General features: G+C 47.0%; 7 protein-coding genes across 7 annotated transcripts; 2 read left to right on the top strand and 5 right to left on the bottom strand.

The window, feature by feature from the left end:
- Positions 1 to 342: 342 nt before the first annotated feature.
- FPRO_02092 (uncharacterized protein) lies at positions 343 to 1,257 on the bottom strand (the record flags this gene model as incomplete). The annotated part of the gene is made up of 2 exons (XM_031230816.1): positions 343 to 1,019; positions 1,077 to 1,257. 2 exons carry the CDS (start codon positions 1,255 to 1,257, stop codon positions 343 to 345), a joined length of 858 nt encoding a protein of 285 aa, XP_031074382.1.
- A 911-nt stretch (positions 1,258 to 2,168) lies between these two features.
- Positions 2,169 to 4,838, bottom strand: FPRO_02093 (uncharacterized protein; the record flags this gene model as incomplete). Its single annotated transcript, XM_031230705.1, has 1 exon — positions 2,169 to 4,838. One exon carries the CDS (start codon positions 4,836 to 4,838, stop codon positions 2,169 to 2,171), a length of 2,670 nt encoding a protein of 889 aa, XP_031074381.1.
- Positions 4,839 to 5,847: 1,009 nt separating this feature from the next.
- Positions 5,848 to 6,977, bottom strand: FPRO_02094 (uncharacterized protein; the record flags this gene model as incomplete). Its single annotated transcript, XM_031230594.1, has 2 exons — positions 5,848 to 6,263; positions 6,338 to 6,977. The coding sequence occupies 2 exons, from the start codon at positions 6,975 to 6,977 to the stop codon at positions 5,848 to 5,850; spliced, it is 1,056 nt and encodes a 351-aa protein (XP_031074380.1).
- A 983-nt stretch (positions 6,978 to 7,960) lies between these two features.
- FPRO_02095 (putative pectin lyase precursor) lies at positions 7,961 to 9,145 on the bottom strand (the record flags this gene model as incomplete). Its single annotated transcript, XM_031230483.1, has 2 exons — positions 7,961 to 8,377; positions 8,429 to 9,145. 2 exons carry the CDS (start codon positions 9,143 to 9,145, stop codon positions 7,961 to 7,963), a joined length of 1,134 nt encoding a protein of 377 aa, XP_031074379.1.
- Positions 9,146 to 11,771: 2,626 nt separating this feature from the next.
- FPRO_02096 (putative aspartic proteinase precursor) lies at positions 11,772 to 12,988 on the top strand (the record flags this gene model as incomplete). Its single annotated transcript, XM_031230372.1, has 2 exons — positions 11,772 to 12,057; positions 12,111 to 12,988. 2 exons carry the CDS (start codon positions 11,772 to 11,774, stop codon positions 12,986 to 12,988), a joined length of 1,164 nt encoding a protein of 387 aa, XP_031074378.1.
- A 728-nt stretch (positions 12,989 to 13,716) lies between these two features.
- On the top strand, positions 13,717 to 16,077 carry FPRO_02097 (uncharacterized protein; the record flags this gene model as incomplete). The annotated part of the gene is made up of 1 exon (XM_031230261.1): positions 13,717 to 16,077. One exon carries the CDS (start codon positions 13,717 to 13,719, stop codon positions 16,075 to 16,077), a length of 2,361 nt encoding a protein of 786 aa, XP_031074377.1.
- A 236-nt stretch (positions 16,078 to 16,313) lies between these two features.
- On the bottom strand, positions 16,314 to 19,272 carry FPRO_02098 (uncharacterized protein; the record flags this gene model as incomplete). The annotated part of the gene is made up of 3 exons (XM_031230150.1): positions 16,314 to 18,239; positions 18,301 to 18,685; positions 18,842 to 19,272. The coding sequence occupies 3 exons, from the start codon at positions 19,270 to 19,272 to the stop codon at positions 16,314 to 16,316; spliced, it is 2,742 nt and encodes a 913-aa protein (XP_031074376.1).
- Between the last annotated feature and the right edge of the window lie 140 nt (positions 19,273 to 19,412).

The raw sequence follows: 19,412 nt of genomic DNA, 5'->3' as shown, positions 1-19,412 counted from the left end.
GCATTTCGGGTGGCACGGATTCGCCAGGGTTAGCGTTTGCGCATACGATGCGTAAACTTATGACTGGCCAGGGAGTTCAAGGGCGGCCCACTGCTAGCTCGCCATGACTCAAGAGACGGAACTTTCCATTTGACCTGAGCCTGGGCGCTTATGAGGTGAAAATTAAGGTGCGGATGTCAGCGCAAAACGGTTATAATATTACAAAGGGATATGATTAAGATAGACACGTATACAATTCCTAGACTCTACATTTATAAAGCGTATCTTAAATTACCTGTTCGTGTTGAATCCGTTATTGGGATAAGTAAATCTAAATTGGAGTGGATAAGCCTTTCTTTCAGGTCATGACCTTGATACTAATGGTAAATCCTCCTTCAATACATCTAACCGCCGAGCTTTTAGAATTAACTGCCCTGGATGCAGTATGAGGACAATTAATATAATTGCCAACATAAAGCAACAATCGAAAACATAAAGAAATGCTTCATTCGATAACAGCGGACCATCGTCACCTTGTCTATACTCAATAATTCTGACCACATTACGGACCAAGAACAAGCCGCTGGTGCAGTAGAGTGCAATGAAATATCGACGATAGTGCGCAATAACACCAGCAACACAGTGCACTGGGGGACTCGCTCGAATTCTGAGCTGCAAAGTGAGAGTGCAGATTATGAATAGGGCAAATGCAAGGATCTGGAGAACTAATCCGCCGATGATGATAGTTTGGCCTCGCTTTGCCTCGTCCACATCTTCACTGCCTGACATAATGGCACCGGCAGTCTGCGTAACAAAGCAGATCAGATCAACCAGAACGAACAACTTGGTGATCCATCGTAGACTTATCAGCGAAACTTCTTGTGCTTTGAGAGCTCTCGTAATCCGGCCGAGGGACATGTAGATCGTGGCAGCGAGGAATGGCGGGGCTACAAGGACGAGTAGGTTTTGAATTAGAAATGGCAGCGTCTGTCGCAAGTTGTTGTGAGATCGTGAGCGGAACCAATACGCGGTGGCCTCCACTAGAAACAGTATCAGCTAAATGGAACAACACAGATATGGGTAGGTAGGCCACGTACTGCCGCACCCGATTATCATGGGGATCGGGAAGGCTGATCGATAGGGAAACATCATGATGAAGTGAGCAATGCCCGCCGCTCCGAAAAGGCCTAAGAAGGCATATGCTGGGCCTTGAGATGGGTTGTAAGGGTACAAATCGAAAGGGGCATAGCCTTCGGGCGTTCGGGTGTTATTTGCCATTTTCTGGCGATTGTTTCCGGGTATGATGGCGATGGAGGAGGGGTTGACTAGAGCTGAGACAGGTAGAGAAGCTAAAATAAGGTACGCAAGAAAAGGAAGTATTAAGAAATAATAGCTGTGTAGATAGATAATAATTTGCTACTGTAGAAGCATCAAGGGAATGGTTATATATTAGAGAAGTGTACTTAGTCTTGTTGCTTAAAATAATACAGTTTATTGCTCCAGGAATCAATTGGCTGTTAACATTTACGGATTCGGGTTTCGGACCTACAGAGCCGCTGATCTCCTCTTCACAGGCACGGACCCACTATTGTTTCAGTTGAACTTTTAGCGTCAACTGACGACATGCTACTCGACAGTCCATCCTTGCTTGCCCTTGACTTGTCTCACATCAGGGGAACGTTCATCACCGCTGAGATTAGTCGAGGCTAGCATACCGAACTGTCTGACTTTATAAACAGCGACCCTATACACTATAGCGACAAGATCGGAGCTCGGGCTGGCCGCTTAAGGTGAAGAGTAGGCGGTCGACTGTTGATGATACTTGGTCGTTAATACAAAGCATTGCATCACCTGTGTTCCCAGCCTAAAGCTTTACCTTATATGCCGCAGTCATCCCATGGTTTCAAAAGAAGTTACTTAGCGCTAATCAGTGTGCTGGATTTATATGACAGGGGGCATAATGTATCTCTAATAGGCAACACCAGGCCAGTCAATAATCATATCATCAAATCCTTCTGGTCTAAAATTCTGATTTGCTGCTCGAAACATCTGAGAGATATTAGCAAGAACAGCCTTCTCATCTTCGTTAAGCGTATAGGCCGTGAGCCTTGTCAGCTCCTCCAACCACAAAGACCAAAGACTTGTTTCCCATCCACCGATTGTGGCGAGATCGGTAGCGTCACAGCCCATCAGAAGAAGCATCTCCACCATGTGAGAGGTGCTGAAACGTGAGAGTGATGGACGATCGTTAAATTTGTCACTGAGGAATGGTTTCCTGAGCGCATGGTATAGAAGGGGCCTGCATCCGCGCTGACAGTCATGATTTGTTGTTGTGAAACTTGAGTGGTTTTTGACAAAGTTCGTTGCGCCGCTTCAACGGCGAGTAGTAACGAGGTAGGTGGGCATTTGTCCGTATGTGAGCAGTCAGACAGCTCACCAGCGTTTAATGCCTGTGCAAGTCGCTGGAGCTGGAGCGTATCGCACGAAGGTCTTCTTTCTGACAGAAGCGATAGAAAGGCCGTAAGATGGAAGAAGCAGTTGTTGGTGTCACTAGGTCTCTGCTTATCGGCTTCAGCTCCCCACCAAAGGCCCTCCTCGAGTAGATCCATGGCCGCCACTTCATTATATTCACCAAGCTTCTGGACAGCCATATGTGCGCCATAGAGTGATAAGGCTGTAGCTGATTCGAAATTTAGGTCTCGTATTTGTAGACAGTCAAGCTTCCATATATTTTGATCGTTCAGAAACTCGAAGAAAGTTCGGTGCATGAATATGACCTTTGATTCCGTTATGTCTCTTCCCGAAGTTGCAGGCTTAAAGTCTGCAAACTCCAGTAAACCCCAGCACCGACTCCTCAGTCGACCTTCAAGTTCTTCGCATATTTCTAGCTTCTCCTCGGCGTCAAGATTCTTAATGCAGACAGTCTGCGTATTATAGTCATCCACAAGTGCAAGGCCTAGCGCATATAAGCCTTTCTGGAGAAACAGTGACTTGGTCTTCTGATATGTATAGCAGATCTTGAGCAATTGAGCTCCTTGTCTTTGATGCCGTCTGTGAACCTTGCTGAGCATATGCATGAACATGTCCTTAAGCTCTGGCGGGAGTTCGTCTACGCGACGACGAATTTCTGAAAGGCGATCATGATCATCGAAACCTCCACAAATAGATCTACAAGCCAGTATTATCCACAGCCAGACTCCAAAAGACTTGTCAACAAGTTCATTGAGTAAGGAGGCCGATTCTTCGGGATACCGTCTCATATATCGCTTCATAGACGGATGGCTTCCAACTTTGAACTGAACATATGCTTGTATATCGTGCCGCGTGAGGTCTTGCAGTTTCATTTGAGGATGCTTTTGGAAGGCAGCGACGCAGGTCGGAATAGGCCTGCTGGAGACGACGACTTTGGACTGCTCGTTATGAGCCAGCTTGCTAATGAAGTCGATACTATCACGATAATCCCCAACAAGTTCATCAAGGCCATCGATGAAGAAGCAGATGTGTCCTATCCTGCCGCTATTTGCTGAGATAAGTTCAAATGCTTGCCGGGTCTCGGCTACTGAAGGTAAAGTGATGTTTTCATGCATGACCACATCCTTTTCTCGCAGGCTAGACTCTCTTTCGAGTAATTCTTTCCACATATTAGGAAGTGCTTCTTGAATCAGTGACCTGTTTTTATCCAGTATCTGATAAATCAATGTACGGGAGAGTCCAGCCTGGCTCTTCTGGAGATCTGTTCCCAAGTTGGAGAAGAAGTAATGACACGTAAGAACTCGGCCTCCGTTAGCCCATTGAGATAGGATCGACGTGGTTCGCTGGTGTCCAAAGACAAACTTCATCAGGGTTGACTTGCCACTTCCGGCTTTCCCAGAGACCCAGTAGATGCCCGAGCCGTTGAGAAGCCAAGACGGGAGATCATGCCAGGACTCGGTGTTATTTGAACCTTCAATGGCCCATTGAAGGGTGTCCCGATGATTCTTTGAGATGCTTTCGGATCTATCATTTATCATCCTGAACCATAGTGTGTTCAAAATGCGAGCCTGGCGCATAATATCGAGATTCTCCTCTGTTGATTGAGCTATAGCTGTATGGTTTCCTGCCGCTTCCTGAAACAACAAAAGCTTTCTGACATCCTTTTTGATGAGCTCGATATCGCTCTGGATCATTGAGCGGGCAATTTCGGAACTTGACGGAGGGACAACCTGATCGAGTTTGGTCGTCAGCTCGGCAAGATATTGGATGAGAACCTCAAACTTCTGTTTATCCCTGATAACCCAACGTGTCTTTTGGGCAATAGATGTTGTGGTCGCCCGACCTTGTTCCGGAACTGGCAGTGCTTCGAGCCGTTTCACAAAGCTCTTCATGCGCTTCTGACTGAACCTCCAGCCAGACTGAGATTGATCTCGCTGTTGGTCGGAACTCACATTTTGGAGCGGAATCGGTCCGCTCAATAGTCTGGAGGGCAGATATGAAAAGTCCGGCTCAAGACCCATTGAGGTCGAGATGGGAGGCAAGGTCGCTGTCTCAGTGTCACATTCTAGTCGCAACCCATATCGCTTTTGTAACTGATCCGCGTCCGTTAAAAGTGATCGAACTGAACCAAGGATCCGCAGAACGAGGGTTTGGGTATTCGGTTCATTCAGTCGCACGTCGTGATCAGCTTGAAGAAGTTTCACCCGATCCGCCCACTGAAGGAGGAGGGCCTTTTCTATATCTAGCTTGATATCGAGGACTTGATAATGACGGCCCATATGGCGCATATCTACAACGGTGTTGAAAACATCGATGGTATCTTTAAAAGCGCCGATCAGACCAGCGAGGCCTAGGACGCCAAGCGCGAGTCCAGCAACTTCAGCCATTTCGACATTTCGTAATCTAAGGTTCAAATTTGATAGTTGGGACGCATGCGAGTGAGGGGTCAAAGCCTGGCTCGATCACCTGATGTGGCTGCTTATGGTCTCTTGGGACTGTCACGCGCCACTCACCCACGTGATACTTATATGTACTTGTTTCGTCAGGCAGCAAAGCTGCGTATTTATTCTTATTCGCCTTCTCAGCATTAGACTATTGCCAATTATTCGGGCACTGCCTATAGTGCAGGATACAGCAATTGAATAAGTCTTATATAATACACCAAGCTGCCTGAAATCTTAACTCAATATATCAACGAAACGTATTACTATATATAAACATCTTTTACAAAGCCAAGAATAACAGCAATAAGACCTCTAGAAGAGCCCTAGCTAAGCTAAATCTTTTAGCCATTAAGCTCTAGAATGGTCTTTATTAAAACAGCGACAACTCCTATAAGAAATGCTATTCTCGCAGCTTTCTTTTTAGTATAGTTGTGGGCCTTTGCTGGATTTCCTGGTAAAAGGTAAAAGCTTAGCCTGTAAAGTATGATAACTATCAAATGGAAGCCTTCAATGGCGTTGGTGTTCAATAGCCCAAATCCACTAGCTCGCCTGCTAATACAAACTATTAACTGTCTCCGGGCACTGATACCACTAGCGCAACATGCTCATTTCCGATTTTTAGGAGAATAATAAAAGCACGCTTCCCAGATTTTCAACTGCTTGATTGTTTACTTATTTTAACCTTTTCTGTCTTGTCACTCATTTTCTCTCACTTCCGTCAGTCGTTTAAACTATCATGCACTTAAGCATTCTTCGTTTGTTGTCTACAAGAATGCACTTTCATAAATGTTCTTCAGTAACCTTTTTAGTATCTATGACATGAAAACATTTAAGCAATTGTTTACAGGCCAAGCAAACCTACATACGTGCAAACTGAACGTTTTGACACATGGTTCTAGGTGAAGAATAAGATACAGAAACATGAAATTTTAACCATTTTTGACACTTCCATCTAGACATTAATCCGAAGGCTCAGGTAGTTGTCAAAGTCGACATTGCCGTAGTAAGGCTCCATGCCAGCATTTCCTACATTCACATAGGTGTCTGATTTGAACACGCCCTTTTTGGACAGCGCTACAAGCCAGTCTTTAATATCACCCTCAAAACTACCGCCCTCTTCGTTACCAAACTGACTATCTTCGGGGCACAGGAGCGAGGTGACTGTAATACCAGTATCAGCATTGACACCTTGGTACAACTTCCAGCCGTCTTTGCCAAAGAGTCCATCAATCGTAGCGCTAGGTCCCTCACCCCATCCAATGGGGACCTGACCACCTTCCCAGTTTAGCCAGAGCATGAGCTCCTGCGCGTTGCTGGAGGTTGAGTCTCCCTTTGTATCGCAGGTCATAAAGTCATACACAACATTCCCTGTTAAGCACCGACAGTCAGCATGCATGTTCACACATTCTGCAGAGAGAGGCAGCAGTGTCATAATCACATACCTTTATAATCAGCAGTCTTGCTAGTGGTCCACTCATACTTTGAAGGAATGCTCTTGATGTCACTGAGCTTTGTTTCGAGACCCTCCGTAAGACCGATAAAGTTGTAGCCCTTGACGAGATTCGTGCCGACATTGGGATCAATATCCCATAGGACGCTCCAGTGAATGGTCTGGTTGTCGCCAGACCCTTCGTAGTCATAGTAGCCGACGCAGGAAGAGCCTTTGATGGACTGGTAGTTGTAGTTCATGGAGAATACAATCCAGGGCGTTCCAAACAGGACTTCGAATTCGTTAGGTTTGCCGCAGAACTTCTTGGTAGGCTCCTTGAGAGCCTCTGTAGTACTCTTTGTTTGCTGCGATGTCGACAATGAAGCTGTGTTGTATCCTGATATTTCTTGCTCTCGAGGCTGGACAGCCCCGGCATTAATGGCGGGCTCAGTTACTTGAGGTGTCTCAGTCGGGACAGTAAGGACGGTCGAGATAATGATTTGCGATTGTCCTGTAGTCTCTATTTCTACTGTTGTTGAGGTGTCTTCCGAATTGACATTCTTGGGTCGTCGGTGGCGACAATTGGTACTACCCGAAGCTTCGACAGCAGCAATAGTCGAAAGGACGAGAAAGAGCTGATTGAGGCCGCACATATTGGAAGTGACTAGCAAGTTATAGAATTTATGGAATCTAGTTGAAAGATAGAGGAATTGCCATGCCAGAGAAATAAGGGTGCGCCAGTCTACTTGTAGCCGAGAAATCATGTAGTCTTGTTTCCAATAGAGAGCACGCCGCGGTGTGAGATCATCAACTCGAAACCAGCCGGAATTAAGGGTACAGAGAAAACGTGCCTAATTTCCAGAGGATATTTACATTAAATTCAGGGTTCAAGTGTAGGCCAACAGCCAGAAGTCTAATAACAGTTGATTTCCAAGACAAGTATACCAGCCTCCCCAAAAGCGTATTCATTATGAGACCTCTGTGCTAGCGGTGGAAAAATCTCGCACAACGGAATAATTAGAAGCTATACGCGTATGTCTCAAAGAAAGGGGTCGATTTATGGGGTTGAACCATTAACCGGGATTCCTGAAACGACTAGAAGATTTAAGGCCCCAGATCTGATTATGACCTGACAATTAGGAATCTGAATAGCTATTCTAATTAATAAATTACACGGTGTTTCTGAGAATAATAAGATGTGAATACTCCGTAGTGCATTAGAAATTGAGTGTACTGGATGACACGCATTTCTTCCTGCTTCATGCCTGTTATATAAAGAATACAACCTCAGACATGTCTATAACTAGCTTACTTATTAGATCTTGTTATTTTATGCATTATATGGTGAGTTTTAGGTGATAGTCTTGTGGCTCTAGTATGTAGTTCTTTAATATTTCGTATTTATCTGCGTTTCAAACTATGTAATAATAATGAAAATGGCCAATGCGATGTAATTTATAAGATGTTAAACTATCAAGGTTGATTACAGGCTGGACCAGCATATCCTTATCAGAGATAACAAAACAATATTTACAACAAAACAGCCACCATTTTGCCTTCCTTCAATGTAATTATACACGATAAAATGCCCATATAGGAGAGAAGAGTACCATCGAGCAACAGACTGACTATGCACTTACGCAAGACCGAAACCAGCCTTTGTCATGGCATTCTTAGCACTCTGAGCACTAGCAGCAGAAGCAATAGTTTTGCCCTTGAAGCTACCGAGGAAACCAGTGTCGTCGCCAGGGAAGGCACCAGAGCTTCCAAAGGCATTCATCTGACACGCGCGTCCAAGAGCGGCCCTGCAGGAGCTGGCAGATCTGGCAGTAGGGACAGTGAAGAGTCGGCCCTTGGTACCAGCCTTGAGGGGGTTCTTGACGTTCTGGAACGCGTTTCCTTCAGCGAGAACCTGGCCGTTCTCCTCGATCTCGAAAGCATGGTCGAAGACGTCGTGAAAATAGTTGTTGACGACGTGGAGGAGGGTGTTGCCGGAAACCTTGGGAGCGCGGCCGGAAACGTGGTACATGTAGTTGCCCTTGAAGGTGATCAACTAAAGCATGTTAGTAAGTTGTCTGTGACATATGGCGTCCTTGTTACTTACGTCGCTCTTTCCGAGGAAGAGGATGGCCCAGTAGTGATAAGTGTTGCAGCTTGCAGACCAAGGGCTCACGCCGTCAATCTTGTTGTTCGTGATAGACACGCGACCGCTAGCTCCAGTACCAAGAACAATATGCTGGCGACCGATCAAGGATGTAGTACAGTGATCAATCCAGATGTTGTCAGTGCCGTCAAGCGTGATAGCGTCGCCGCCCCAGACCAGGCTGGGGTTGAGGTCGGTGATATGGATGTTCTGGATGATAACATTCTTGACGCCATTGGCAAGACGAAGACCCTTTCCTTTGATGACACCCTTGGAACCGACGCCGATGATGCTCTTGTTTGAGCCCACCATAAGAGGGTTCAGACCAGCCTTGTCATACTTGAGGGTGACCTTCTGAGCACCAGGATTGTAGTTGCTGCACCACTGGTTCTTGTTGATAGAAAGCTGGCAGTGCGTACCTGTACCCCATGGCGCGCAGCCAGTCTCAGTCGCAGAACCCTCAGATCCCTTGAAATCGAAGGTTCGCTCCAGATAAATGATACGAGCGGTGTTATCCTTCAGGTAGTTGGTAAGCTCCTGGTTGTTCTTGGGGCGTACGACCTGACCGCCCTTTCCACCAGTGGTACCAGCGGCAAATCCTTCGGCTTGCGTAGGGAGAGCGGCGAATGAGGTGGGGAGAAATGCCACGACGGCGACGAAAACATCGAGGAGACGCATTGTAGATGCGTTAAGAATAAGTATTTAAAACGAATGTGAGAGGAATACCAGATTCCTTATTAACGTATACAAATAGGAGAAACGAGGGACTAGGAAATGAATGAATGAACGATACTGCCAGAACAGAAACTGATTTACGACTCCCAGGGAGATATATAACGGAAAGGCGCTTGCTGTTGACTCGTGTTCTTGACTCAGTGTTGAGCTATCTCGCAAATTGCAGTTCTCGAGCCGACAACTAGGCCAATTGTTCCGCCAATCTGGAATGTTGTGCGGTAAGAATACGAACTGCCCACAGCTAGAGTGGGCGGCGTGGCATCTGAAACAGCTACATGGCCCGAGCAGGTGGTTCCAGAATGTTAGCTCCCTCGGATTCATTTCCGGTGTCTCGGTTCCTCATTTTTCAGATCTGTGAAACGTTGTAAGGCTGAGGGATGTAAAGAACTTTGGTTCCGTTCCAGAGGTAGAAAAGGTAGACTATTGGATATAGATAATAAACTCTTTGCTCTCACTGATGCCTTGGACATCTCTTTCAGCTGGACTAAGTTCTAATAAATATCTCCAACGTTTAGTGGCCCGATAAATTAATACGCGTATAGATAATAAGCTAGGGGCTGTGGCCTGATACGGTCACCTGAAGCGGCTATTTATTCCTTCCCCTGTCCGGGCCAGTGGATCTCTCAAAAACGGAGTTCGTCAAAAGTTGCCTCCAGGTTATGGAATATAGGGTATCTGACACGTCCAAAGATGAAAATGCAACCAATGGACGACTGAATATATAGCAGTGATTAAACGCCCTTGAGCAAATCTACAGTTGAGAAAAAGTCAAGGAGCTTTTTAGAGTAGCTAAATGTCATAACGAATCAGGCAGCTGGTAAAAACCCAATCCAAGAGCGTGGGCTGGGATTTATGACCGAGAGCTTAAATCAGCAAAGAGAACTTAAAGAGGGCGGTTTAAAGTTAAGTCTCCCATTGCGTCGCGGGCTCTATACACCATTTAAGGCAGTTATGAGAATATATAGCTTCTCAGCAGGAAGGTTCCTCTTTTGTCACCAGATGTCAAGGAGAAAATAATCCATATATATCGTGTAAGTGGCTGCTGCCTCTAAGGTTAAGCTTGAGGCTGCAAACACAGTGGTAAGTGAGTATTTCTGATCCATACCTTTGTATATTAAGGCTATTTTCGATTCCTCAGCCGTATGGCAACAACGCGGGTTACGAAGCCATCCATGTTGCCCGACAAGCATCGAGATTCAGTGTACAAATTTACAGATTCTCCAGTGAAGGCGGCGAAAATATATATCTTCAGTTTTACCGCTGGTGGCCCACCAATACCTAAAACTCCGGATTATCTCTTCGGCTTCATTTCACTGAATCTCCTTTCTCATTCAATGCCGTGGACATAGAGCCGGCAAATGGAATGCCAATACTCGTCTATCACCTCGGCACGGTACGAGACGCGGTGGGGGTCATACCCCTGTCATACCCCTGTCATTCATCCGGCTACCACACCCAATCAGGACGACAAGGAACTTCTGTTAGCACTCAATCAAGGCTTAACCAGATTCAGACCTCGATATGAGAACATCGAAAGCTGATAGGGCATAACAGCGAAGATAAGGGACTTTTTCTTCACATGCCTTGGGCGAAATAGGTAAGTGATCTTGCAAGACATGTCAATGATAAGGAACGGCACATCTTGCCGATATAGAGTAGTATTAAATCGGAGATATCTTTAGACAATGTTAGGCTTCAATGACATAAACGGAAGCTGCGAAATGTCACGACTTTGGTAGTTTTGAAGGAGTCTGAGGGATTTAGTACAGGGACTACAGTTGTATCCCTATAGGCTAAATTCTGTTTAACTGTTTTTAAGGGATTTATTAAATATAATATCAAACTAGAATAAAATAATGCATCGAAGAAAGAATCATACTCAATTCTTCTATAAGAAAGTAATATAAAAGTTATATCACAGAGAAAAGATAAAGTTAACTAATTGATAAACTAGTTCAGACAGGCTGTAAGTGTCCTTACGACTAGCCTCTATATTATGTCTGATCGCTTTGCAAAAGATCTTCGGCTATGACGGCACCGAGAGTCTGTCTCTTGTCCATCAGACGATCCAGAGTCGATGCCAAGCGATTCGCGCAGATCAAAGACGTGATTCTGGGGTACTAATGTCACACTGTTGTATAGGATGAAGTTGATTGGGCGAAGAGTTCGGCATTGAGAGATTAGTCTGGGCGCTTGACCGGCCATACACCCTATCAGATTAGCAAGTTGGCCACGGAACCTGCCCAATGCGGTAGGTGCTAGTTATCACGTCACGCTAGGGGCAAGTGGCATTCAACACAGCTACCCACAGGACGATCACTTCATAGCAAGCATGAACACCATCTAGAATGTTGTAGATGTTTAGAGCCTAGTCCAGACTGTCAAGCTTAGAGATAACTATGCCCTCCACGATGCCGGTTTGCCGAGAAGTCGTAGATAGATCAAGCCATACTATCAACTTGAATAGATATAAATAAGCTCGCAGTCTTGCTTCAATATCGGTTCATCCATCTCATCATCATCTCATCATCTCAACTGTCCTCTCCGAATTCTGATACTACCAGAAAAGATGCTTTTCGCTGTCACTCTCACTCTCGCCGCTGCGGCTTCCGTCGCAGCGTCGCCGCTTGAGCCTAGGGCCAAGACTGCCGTTCTGCCCTTGAAGCATGTCGTCAAGGCCAGTTCGATCAAGGCCATCGTCCAGAAGGGACAGGCCCGTATTCGCAAGGTCAATGGAGAGGGTTCTTTCCACGTCGATGCCGTCAGCTCTGGCACTGTTACTAACGAGGATGTCTCCTACGTCGCTCCTGTCGTGATTGGAGGCAAGACCTGGAACCTCATTGTCGATACTGGATGTAAGTCACATATTCCTCGAACGTGAATGGAATTATATGGTAACCTAGGATAGCTTCCAACACTTGGTGTGGTGCTCAGACCAAGTGTGAGCCTACTTCGACTGGCAAGTCTACAGGTGGTTCTGTCAGCGTCTCCTACGGCTCTGGTCAATTCTCCGGTACTGAGTACAAAGACAAGGTCAGCTTCGGCGGCCTCAGTGTTGCCGCACAGTCGATTGGTGCTGCCAGCAGTGCCAGCGGCTTTTCTGGTGTAGATGGCATCATCGGCTTTGGCCCCGTTGATCTGACTGAGAGCACTGTCTCAAACGCCGACACCGTCCCAACGTTTATGGACAATCTCTACAGCCAAGGTTCAATTTCTTCCGAGGTTCTTGGTGTCTCCTTCAAGCCCGAGTCTGGTAGTGATGACAGTGATGCCAATGGAGAGTTGACACTCGGTGGTGTCGACAGCTCCAAGTACACCGGCTCCCTCACCTACTTCCCGACTCTTACTAGTGGCCAAGCTTCTCAGTACTGGGGAATCTCTGTCTCCGGCTTTACCTATGGATCTACCAGCCTTGGCTCCGGCAGCGGTATTGTCGACACTGGCACTACACTTATCTACATCCCTACCAGTGCCTACAACAAGTTCCTGTCTGCCGCAGGTGGTTCTACTGACAGCTCAAGTGGCCTTGCTGCGTTCACCAAGAAGCCTACCGCCAACTTTGGCATCAAGTTCGGTTCAACAACCTACACCCTCACACCCGCGCAGTACCTCGTCCCTACTGCTCAGTACAGCAACTTCGGTTTGTCCTCCGGCAAGTACTACGCCTGGATCAACGATGGTGGTTCCTCTGGTGTCAACATCATTATCGGACAGAAGTTCCTTGAGAACTATTACTCCGTCTACGACACCACCAACTCTCGTATTGGTTTCGCTACAGCTGCTTAGGTCAATGCTCTGAGTTCAGAGACCATTACCTTTCGATGAGCTTTCTATCATCCGCATGGAGAAGAGAGGGCAGGACATAGTTCTTAGTACATACTGAATTCAATAAGTTGGAGTATATGCCCGAGAAGTGGTGATATGCCACAGTTTCGCAAGTCATTAGAGACTGAAAAAGCCACTTAACCCGTGACTACGTCTTTGCAACCAGTTCTACCCGGAGGTTCTGTATGCGCTACCAATGGCATGTCAGTCACGACTTACACAGCCACTAATAACAAGTTACTGCCGATCCCAATACGATCATTTCTACAGACGGCCAAGGGTGTAGCATCGATATTGAAGGAAGCTTTCCAAGGACCAAATTAGAGTTTTCAGAGTTCCCCGCTTACTGTAGATTATTCGTTTGATGCATTCTCCCTGTTTAATTGCAGCATGAAGTTAATTATTGCACGGCAAGCTCGGACGAGATAGCGGCAGATGTGAAAGTTAAAATAGCGTGGCATAGAGAGACCCTGTAGCATGGTGAACACGGCACACGACTATTAAGGTTTGCTAGTGTGTTTCAATCCTATTCTTACTTCGACTCCCCATTAAAGCTTTTATATTAATCAACTTAAATCCCCCTGAGTTGAGAAAGCTTAAATAAAAAGGCAAGTCTAGCTATATATTTCTTGCAAGTCTCCGTTTATATATCATGTTTCTGATTCACTCCTTACTCGAATTTCAAAGCTATGTTTTATCGCGGCCTTATTGTCATACTTCTTCTTTTTAGGACTATACACGCTTCCAGACACCACCATGGACTGCATAGTCATACTCACCTTAAACGCTCAGCTACTCACAGTTCGTACATAAATGAAAGAGCATTGAAGCTCAGCTCAGATAACCTCTTTGTCAAAATCTCTCACGACCAACCAATTCTCGTTCCCCCCAGGGCAGATCACCCACAGATACCCGTTGGAGTGGACAACAAGAACAGTCCTATTCAAACCAACAAGTTCTATGCCAACTTCTTTGCCAATAACCAAGATAATGCCACATGGACTCACCCCTACTCGATCTGGTGGTCCAGCGACCCTGTCAAACAAGGCTACGGCTTGTCTATCTCTCATACGGATCGCGATGAATTTATCTACGGGCCCGGAGATCCCGTAAAGTCTTTTGAAGATCCTGCGTTTCGGCAATCAATCGCTCTTTCGGCGCGGGAATTACAGAATGGAACAGTTCTCACCACCGACTCGCTGACAGCATTCTCTGCCAACGTGAATCTTGCACCGAGGAGAGGTGCGAAGCCTCTTATATCGTTCCCCGTCGTACAGGGCATGGCTTTCGTCACTGGTGTCTACAGCAACGCCACTGTGGTTATTCAATCTCAAAAGCGATTCTCAAATATTACCAGTCTTCATTTGAGCGCTGCCGACTCTGGCCCCTCAGTGTATGGGTGGAGTGTCCGGTTGGGCGATGGGTCGAGTTGGTTGATCTACCTTGCTCCCACCTGCTTGTCTGAGAGACCGAACCTTCAAATGATTGGCAAAGGAGCGATTTTGGGTCCGAAAGGCTTTTCTGGAACAGTCCAAGTTGCCAAGAATCCTGTAGGAGCCGCCGGTATCGACATCTTCAATAAAGCTGCTGGAGTTTACCCAGTCGGTGCCACCATCTCGGGCACTGTTACCGGCCGCACAGGCACCTACACCCTAGCCTGGAAAAAAAAGGGTATAGAGCAACGAAAATTGCTCATGTTTGCGTTGCCGCATCACGTTGAGTCCTTTAGCACAGAGTCCGCGAGGGGTCTGACGAGTATCATGTTGGCTAGTACAACCAAGGGAATTGCCACGGCTGTACTTGCAGACGAGTTCATTATGGTGGAGCGTGAACTTCCTACTGACATTGGGCTCGATCCATGGTCATCGTGTCTAGGATCAGTGGGATCCAAGGGCTCCGCAGCAACAGTTTCTCAGGATGCCAAAGCGGAAATCATTAGGGCTGCAAAAGTCGAGCTGGCCCGGGATATCACAAAGCTTACAAATCTAACATCAAAGTACTACGGTGGAATCGCCTTTTCAGTCTACGCGAGAGCCTTGTATGCTGTCCATAACATTGCTGGTGATACATCGCTCACGGCTAATTCGCTTGCAAAGCTTGAAGCTGCCTTTGACAGGTACGTCAAAAATGAAGAACCAAACCCCCTATGCTACGATGACGTGTGGAAGGGCATCGTCTCTTCTGCATCCTACGGCAACAACGACTCTTCAATCGACTTCGGCAACACATACTACAACGACCATAACTTCCACTACGGCTACTATGTGTATACTGCCGCAATCATTGCGCACTTTGATCCCTCTTGGCTGAGCATGAACGGCGGCGTGAACAAGATTTGGGTCAACAATCTGATCCGTGACTGGTCCAATCCATCGACCAAAGACCCTTTCTTCCCCTTTTCACGATCCTTCGACTGGTTCCACGGCCACAACTGGGCCCGAGGTGTCCTCGAGGCACTTGACGGCAAGGATCAAGAGTCCTCAGCTGAAGATGCCTTCTCGACCTACGCCATCAAGATGTGGGGTAAAGCCACTGGTGACGCCAACCTTGAGGCCCGTGGCAATCTCCAACTTGCAGTGACGGCGCGCAGCCTGCAGTCGTACTTCCTCCTGGCAAGCGACAACAGGGTCCAACCAGCCAACTTCATCGGGAACCGCGCAACGGGCATCCTCTGGGATAGGAAGGTCAATCACACGACGTACTTTGGCGACGAAATCGCCTACATCCAAGGCATCCACATGCTTCCGATCGTGCCGAGCAGCGCCTATGTCCGCAAACCTTCATTTGTCCGTCAGGAATGGGATCAGTATTTCGCTGGCAACAAGTCTGGATCTCTCAGCAGCGGCGGCTTTGCGGGCCATATCTATGCAAATCTGGCGATTGCGGACAGGGCTGGCGCCATTGAGAGCCATGCCTTCTTCAGGAACCAGACTACTGATAGTCCTTACCTCAGCGGATCGAGTCTGACTTGGGATCTGGCGTATACGGCGGCGTTGGGGGGAAGTTTGGCATCTAATATGTCTGTCAATTCAACACGTATTTGGACTTGAGAATTACACCCAACTATGTGGTACGCACCACGGACAAATGAAAAGATCTATAGCATTAGCTCAATAGTTTAGCAAGCTGGTGGGCATCTCCAATAGCAATCACCCCAGCAAATCTCCTCGATATAGTATGAGGCTTCAGTAGGACTACTCGCAGGATTATAACCATCTAGTTGTTATAGAACTCTAGATATCTAAACTTTCATATCACGACTTCAAGAGATTAGGGTCGCTATGTGCTATTGTATCAAGCAACCACCCTCTGTCTTCTGTGGCCTGCCCTCCATTAACCGTAGTAGTGTCGAAGCCTGCAACTCGCCAAATATTGCTACAAGAACATCTTGCATGCTCCCCAAATAGCTCAAATCTGCTGTGCTGAAACAATCGGACTCTGCTCCATAGTCTATAAGCAGTTTGCTGACTTCAAACCACTCTTTGATAGACACAGGCGTTGCTTCTGGACGATTCACCGACTCCCAGCAGGATATCAGGAACAGAGCCCAGACAGTTCGATCTTGGTGAGAGTATACGATCTGGTTCGGGTTTGCTTTATGCTCTAGCAATAGCTTGACCATAGATCTATCGATGTTTGGCTCATCACGTTGTGAGTGATATGGAACTTGTATCGGTGTGACTCTGCGAGGTCGCAGAGCATAGTCAAGCAGCGGTCGACCACTTTTTGACGGCAGACCTCCATGGGCCCCCAATATCCCTCTCACGTACTTCACCAGCCGTGCCTGTATGGCCAAAGAGATCCAGTTATAATGGTGCCCCTCGTTGTATTCATCCAGCCCTCGAGGTGCCGGTGGGTCTCTGGCATGTGCCCAATGATTCCTCACGGTCTTGGACATCTTCATCAGTGTGCTGTTAACTGCATCCACCTGATCCAATATCTCCGCCACTGGAGAGAGAGCTTGGTCCTTATAGAGTTCGTGCTTTTCTGCCTCTCGCGCGTAGTATAGAAGCTCGTCTACCAGGCCGATCATGCTGTTGTATTGTTGTTTGGTGTTGAGGTTATGCTGGTGCTGTTTCTTCAAGAAGAACAATAAGATGCGACAGAGCGATATCGGTGGGACGAACTGAGTGCTCAATACGGCCTCTAGCTGGCGAATATACTGGTCCCTGAGAAAGTCTCGAACAGTTCGATGCAGGAAGTCGACGGGCTGTTGCAGGAATACCGGGTGTTCGCAGCTATCAACCACAAGGAGATCACTGCACCGTCTGTGTATCTTTTCTTTCCACTCTTTCCCGACCTGAGCAACTGCCGCAGGTTCGAGTGGACCAATTTCTGCTTTCAGTGCATAGTCTTCGTCCTCGATCTCCTCATCTAGAAGATAGAATGCGTATAGTGGAAGAGGCTGGACCTCGAAAACGGTGACAAGAAATGTCCTTGCCATTTCTTTTCGGAATACAGGGTCGACTCGATGAATTATGTGCTCGAAATACTTCTCCAGGTCCTTCGGGAAATCTTGGACGATTTCGCGGAGCTTCCGTATGGTCTCGTTCCCTCGCACTGCGAGTTTCAGGTCTCTCGTGACCAAATGGACCCAGAGCCAGACCCCCTTGGCATCTTCCGTTATTTGGTCGAGCAAAAGCTTTCCAGATGGGTCTACTTGGAGCTGCTGTAGGTCCACATGCTCTCCAAGGGCGTCTGCCACATAAAGTCGCATATCGTCCATCGTGAGGTCCTGCATCTTTATAGAATACTTGTTTGACCAAAGATTCTGCTCGAAGAAGGACCGAGGTCGGCTGGATACACAAATCTTGATATGGGGAGATTCGGAGATCGACTTGATCAGTTGGCCTATGCCCTCTTCACTGCCATCATATTCATCCAGACCATCTATGAAGAAGCAGAACTTGACTGAAGAGGCTGTTTCCAGTTTCACCTTGTTGAAAACTAACAGCAGTTCGTCAAAGTCCCACAGTTCGTAGTCAGGGCGCCCGCGATCGACGAGCGAGACGAGGCTGGGAATCTGCCTCATAACTTGGTAAAGGAGGGATTGAAGCAGTCCGATTTGAGACTTTTGCATGTCAAATCCTTGATTCCAAAAGAAATAGCTTGCCCTGCAAAACTTTGTAGCTCCGGCCCACTTTTTCAAGCTTTGAATGGTTGTCTCGTGCTCAAATGCAAACTTCATTAATGTCGACTTTCCACTGCCAGGCTGATTAGAAAGGTATTTAGTGCGAGCTCTTCTCTGAGTCATGATTGGCACTGGAACCTACCAAGCCACTGATGGAATAGATCTCGTTCGTCTCGGATGAAAGCCAGTGCAGAAATGATGTTTTGCTCGGATCATGAAGCCAAGCAAGTGTGCGGGCGGCAGCATCGTCGATCTTGTCCCATCGTTTTCTGATTTCGTGGAAGTAGAGACTTTTCAAGATGCGAATTTGTTTCTCACAAGTTTGTCTTTCATTCTCGAGACTCTCAATCTTGCTCCGAAGGCTTGTGACCTGGCCCTTGAACTCAATAAAGTCGTGGCTGATCCGTTGCGAGGCAGCTAGTATCTCTTCTTGTATAGCGTCAAATCTCACCGACTGCTCAATCTTGTATGACAAATGTTCCTCTCGCACCGCCTCCAAGGCTTTAATTGTCTCCGAATGGTTTTTACTGCAAAAGAACTTGATTAGCATCGACACTTAACCTGAACATAATGGCGCCAAGCAATCTGATGTCCAAGTGTAGGTGGTGATAGAGAAGGATAGGGTAAGAAATGGAAGCAAAGAGTATAATGGAATTAACATCGTAGACATGGGTACCACCTACTTTCGAATCAGTAGGGCAAGTGCTTCTTTCACAGCTGTTTCATGGTTCATCAGACGCTCCTGTAATCGTTTGAGGTCAGGCTGCGATGCGAGCAGCCCGAAAACCACGCGCGGATGCTCCAAGAATCTCAGTTTCGCATCAGATCGTATAGAGACCTTTTCCGCGATGGCTTTTATGTCATCTGCTGTCTTCCGACAAGCTCCCCCGGTCTTCAAGATACGAAGCTCGGCCGAAGTTAGTCTCTTCTGGGATTTGAGAACCGTGAGCCTATCCTCCCAGTCCGCAATGTCATCGGCTTGCTGAAGAAGCTTCCGGATTTCTTGAGGTGTGCCATCGGTAGCTGCGTGGACCTTCTGCACCGCTGAAACAAATACTGCGGAGAACTCGATGAAGGTTAAGATGCTGGCGGTAAGTCCGATTATTTCCGCCATCACAAAAGGGTCGGAGGTTGAGGACTTATGATACGATCCTGCTTTAAAATAGGCGGGGGTAGATAGGACATTAGCCGCCCGACCTTGCATATCACGTGCTTCATTTTAACCCAATCAACGGAAATCTGTCCTCGGTCAGC

The sequence above is a fragment of the Fusarium proliferatum genome (genome assembly GCF_900067095.1).
Source record: "Fusarium proliferatum ET1 genome assembly, contig: FPRO_scaffold001, whole genome shotgun sequence".
In the NCBI taxonomy this organism is placed as follows: Eukaryota; Fungi; Ascomycota; class Sordariomycetes; order Hypocreales; family Nectriaceae; genus Fusarium; species Fusarium proliferatum.
This window is presented reverse-complemented; position numbering and strand designations above follow the sequence as displayed.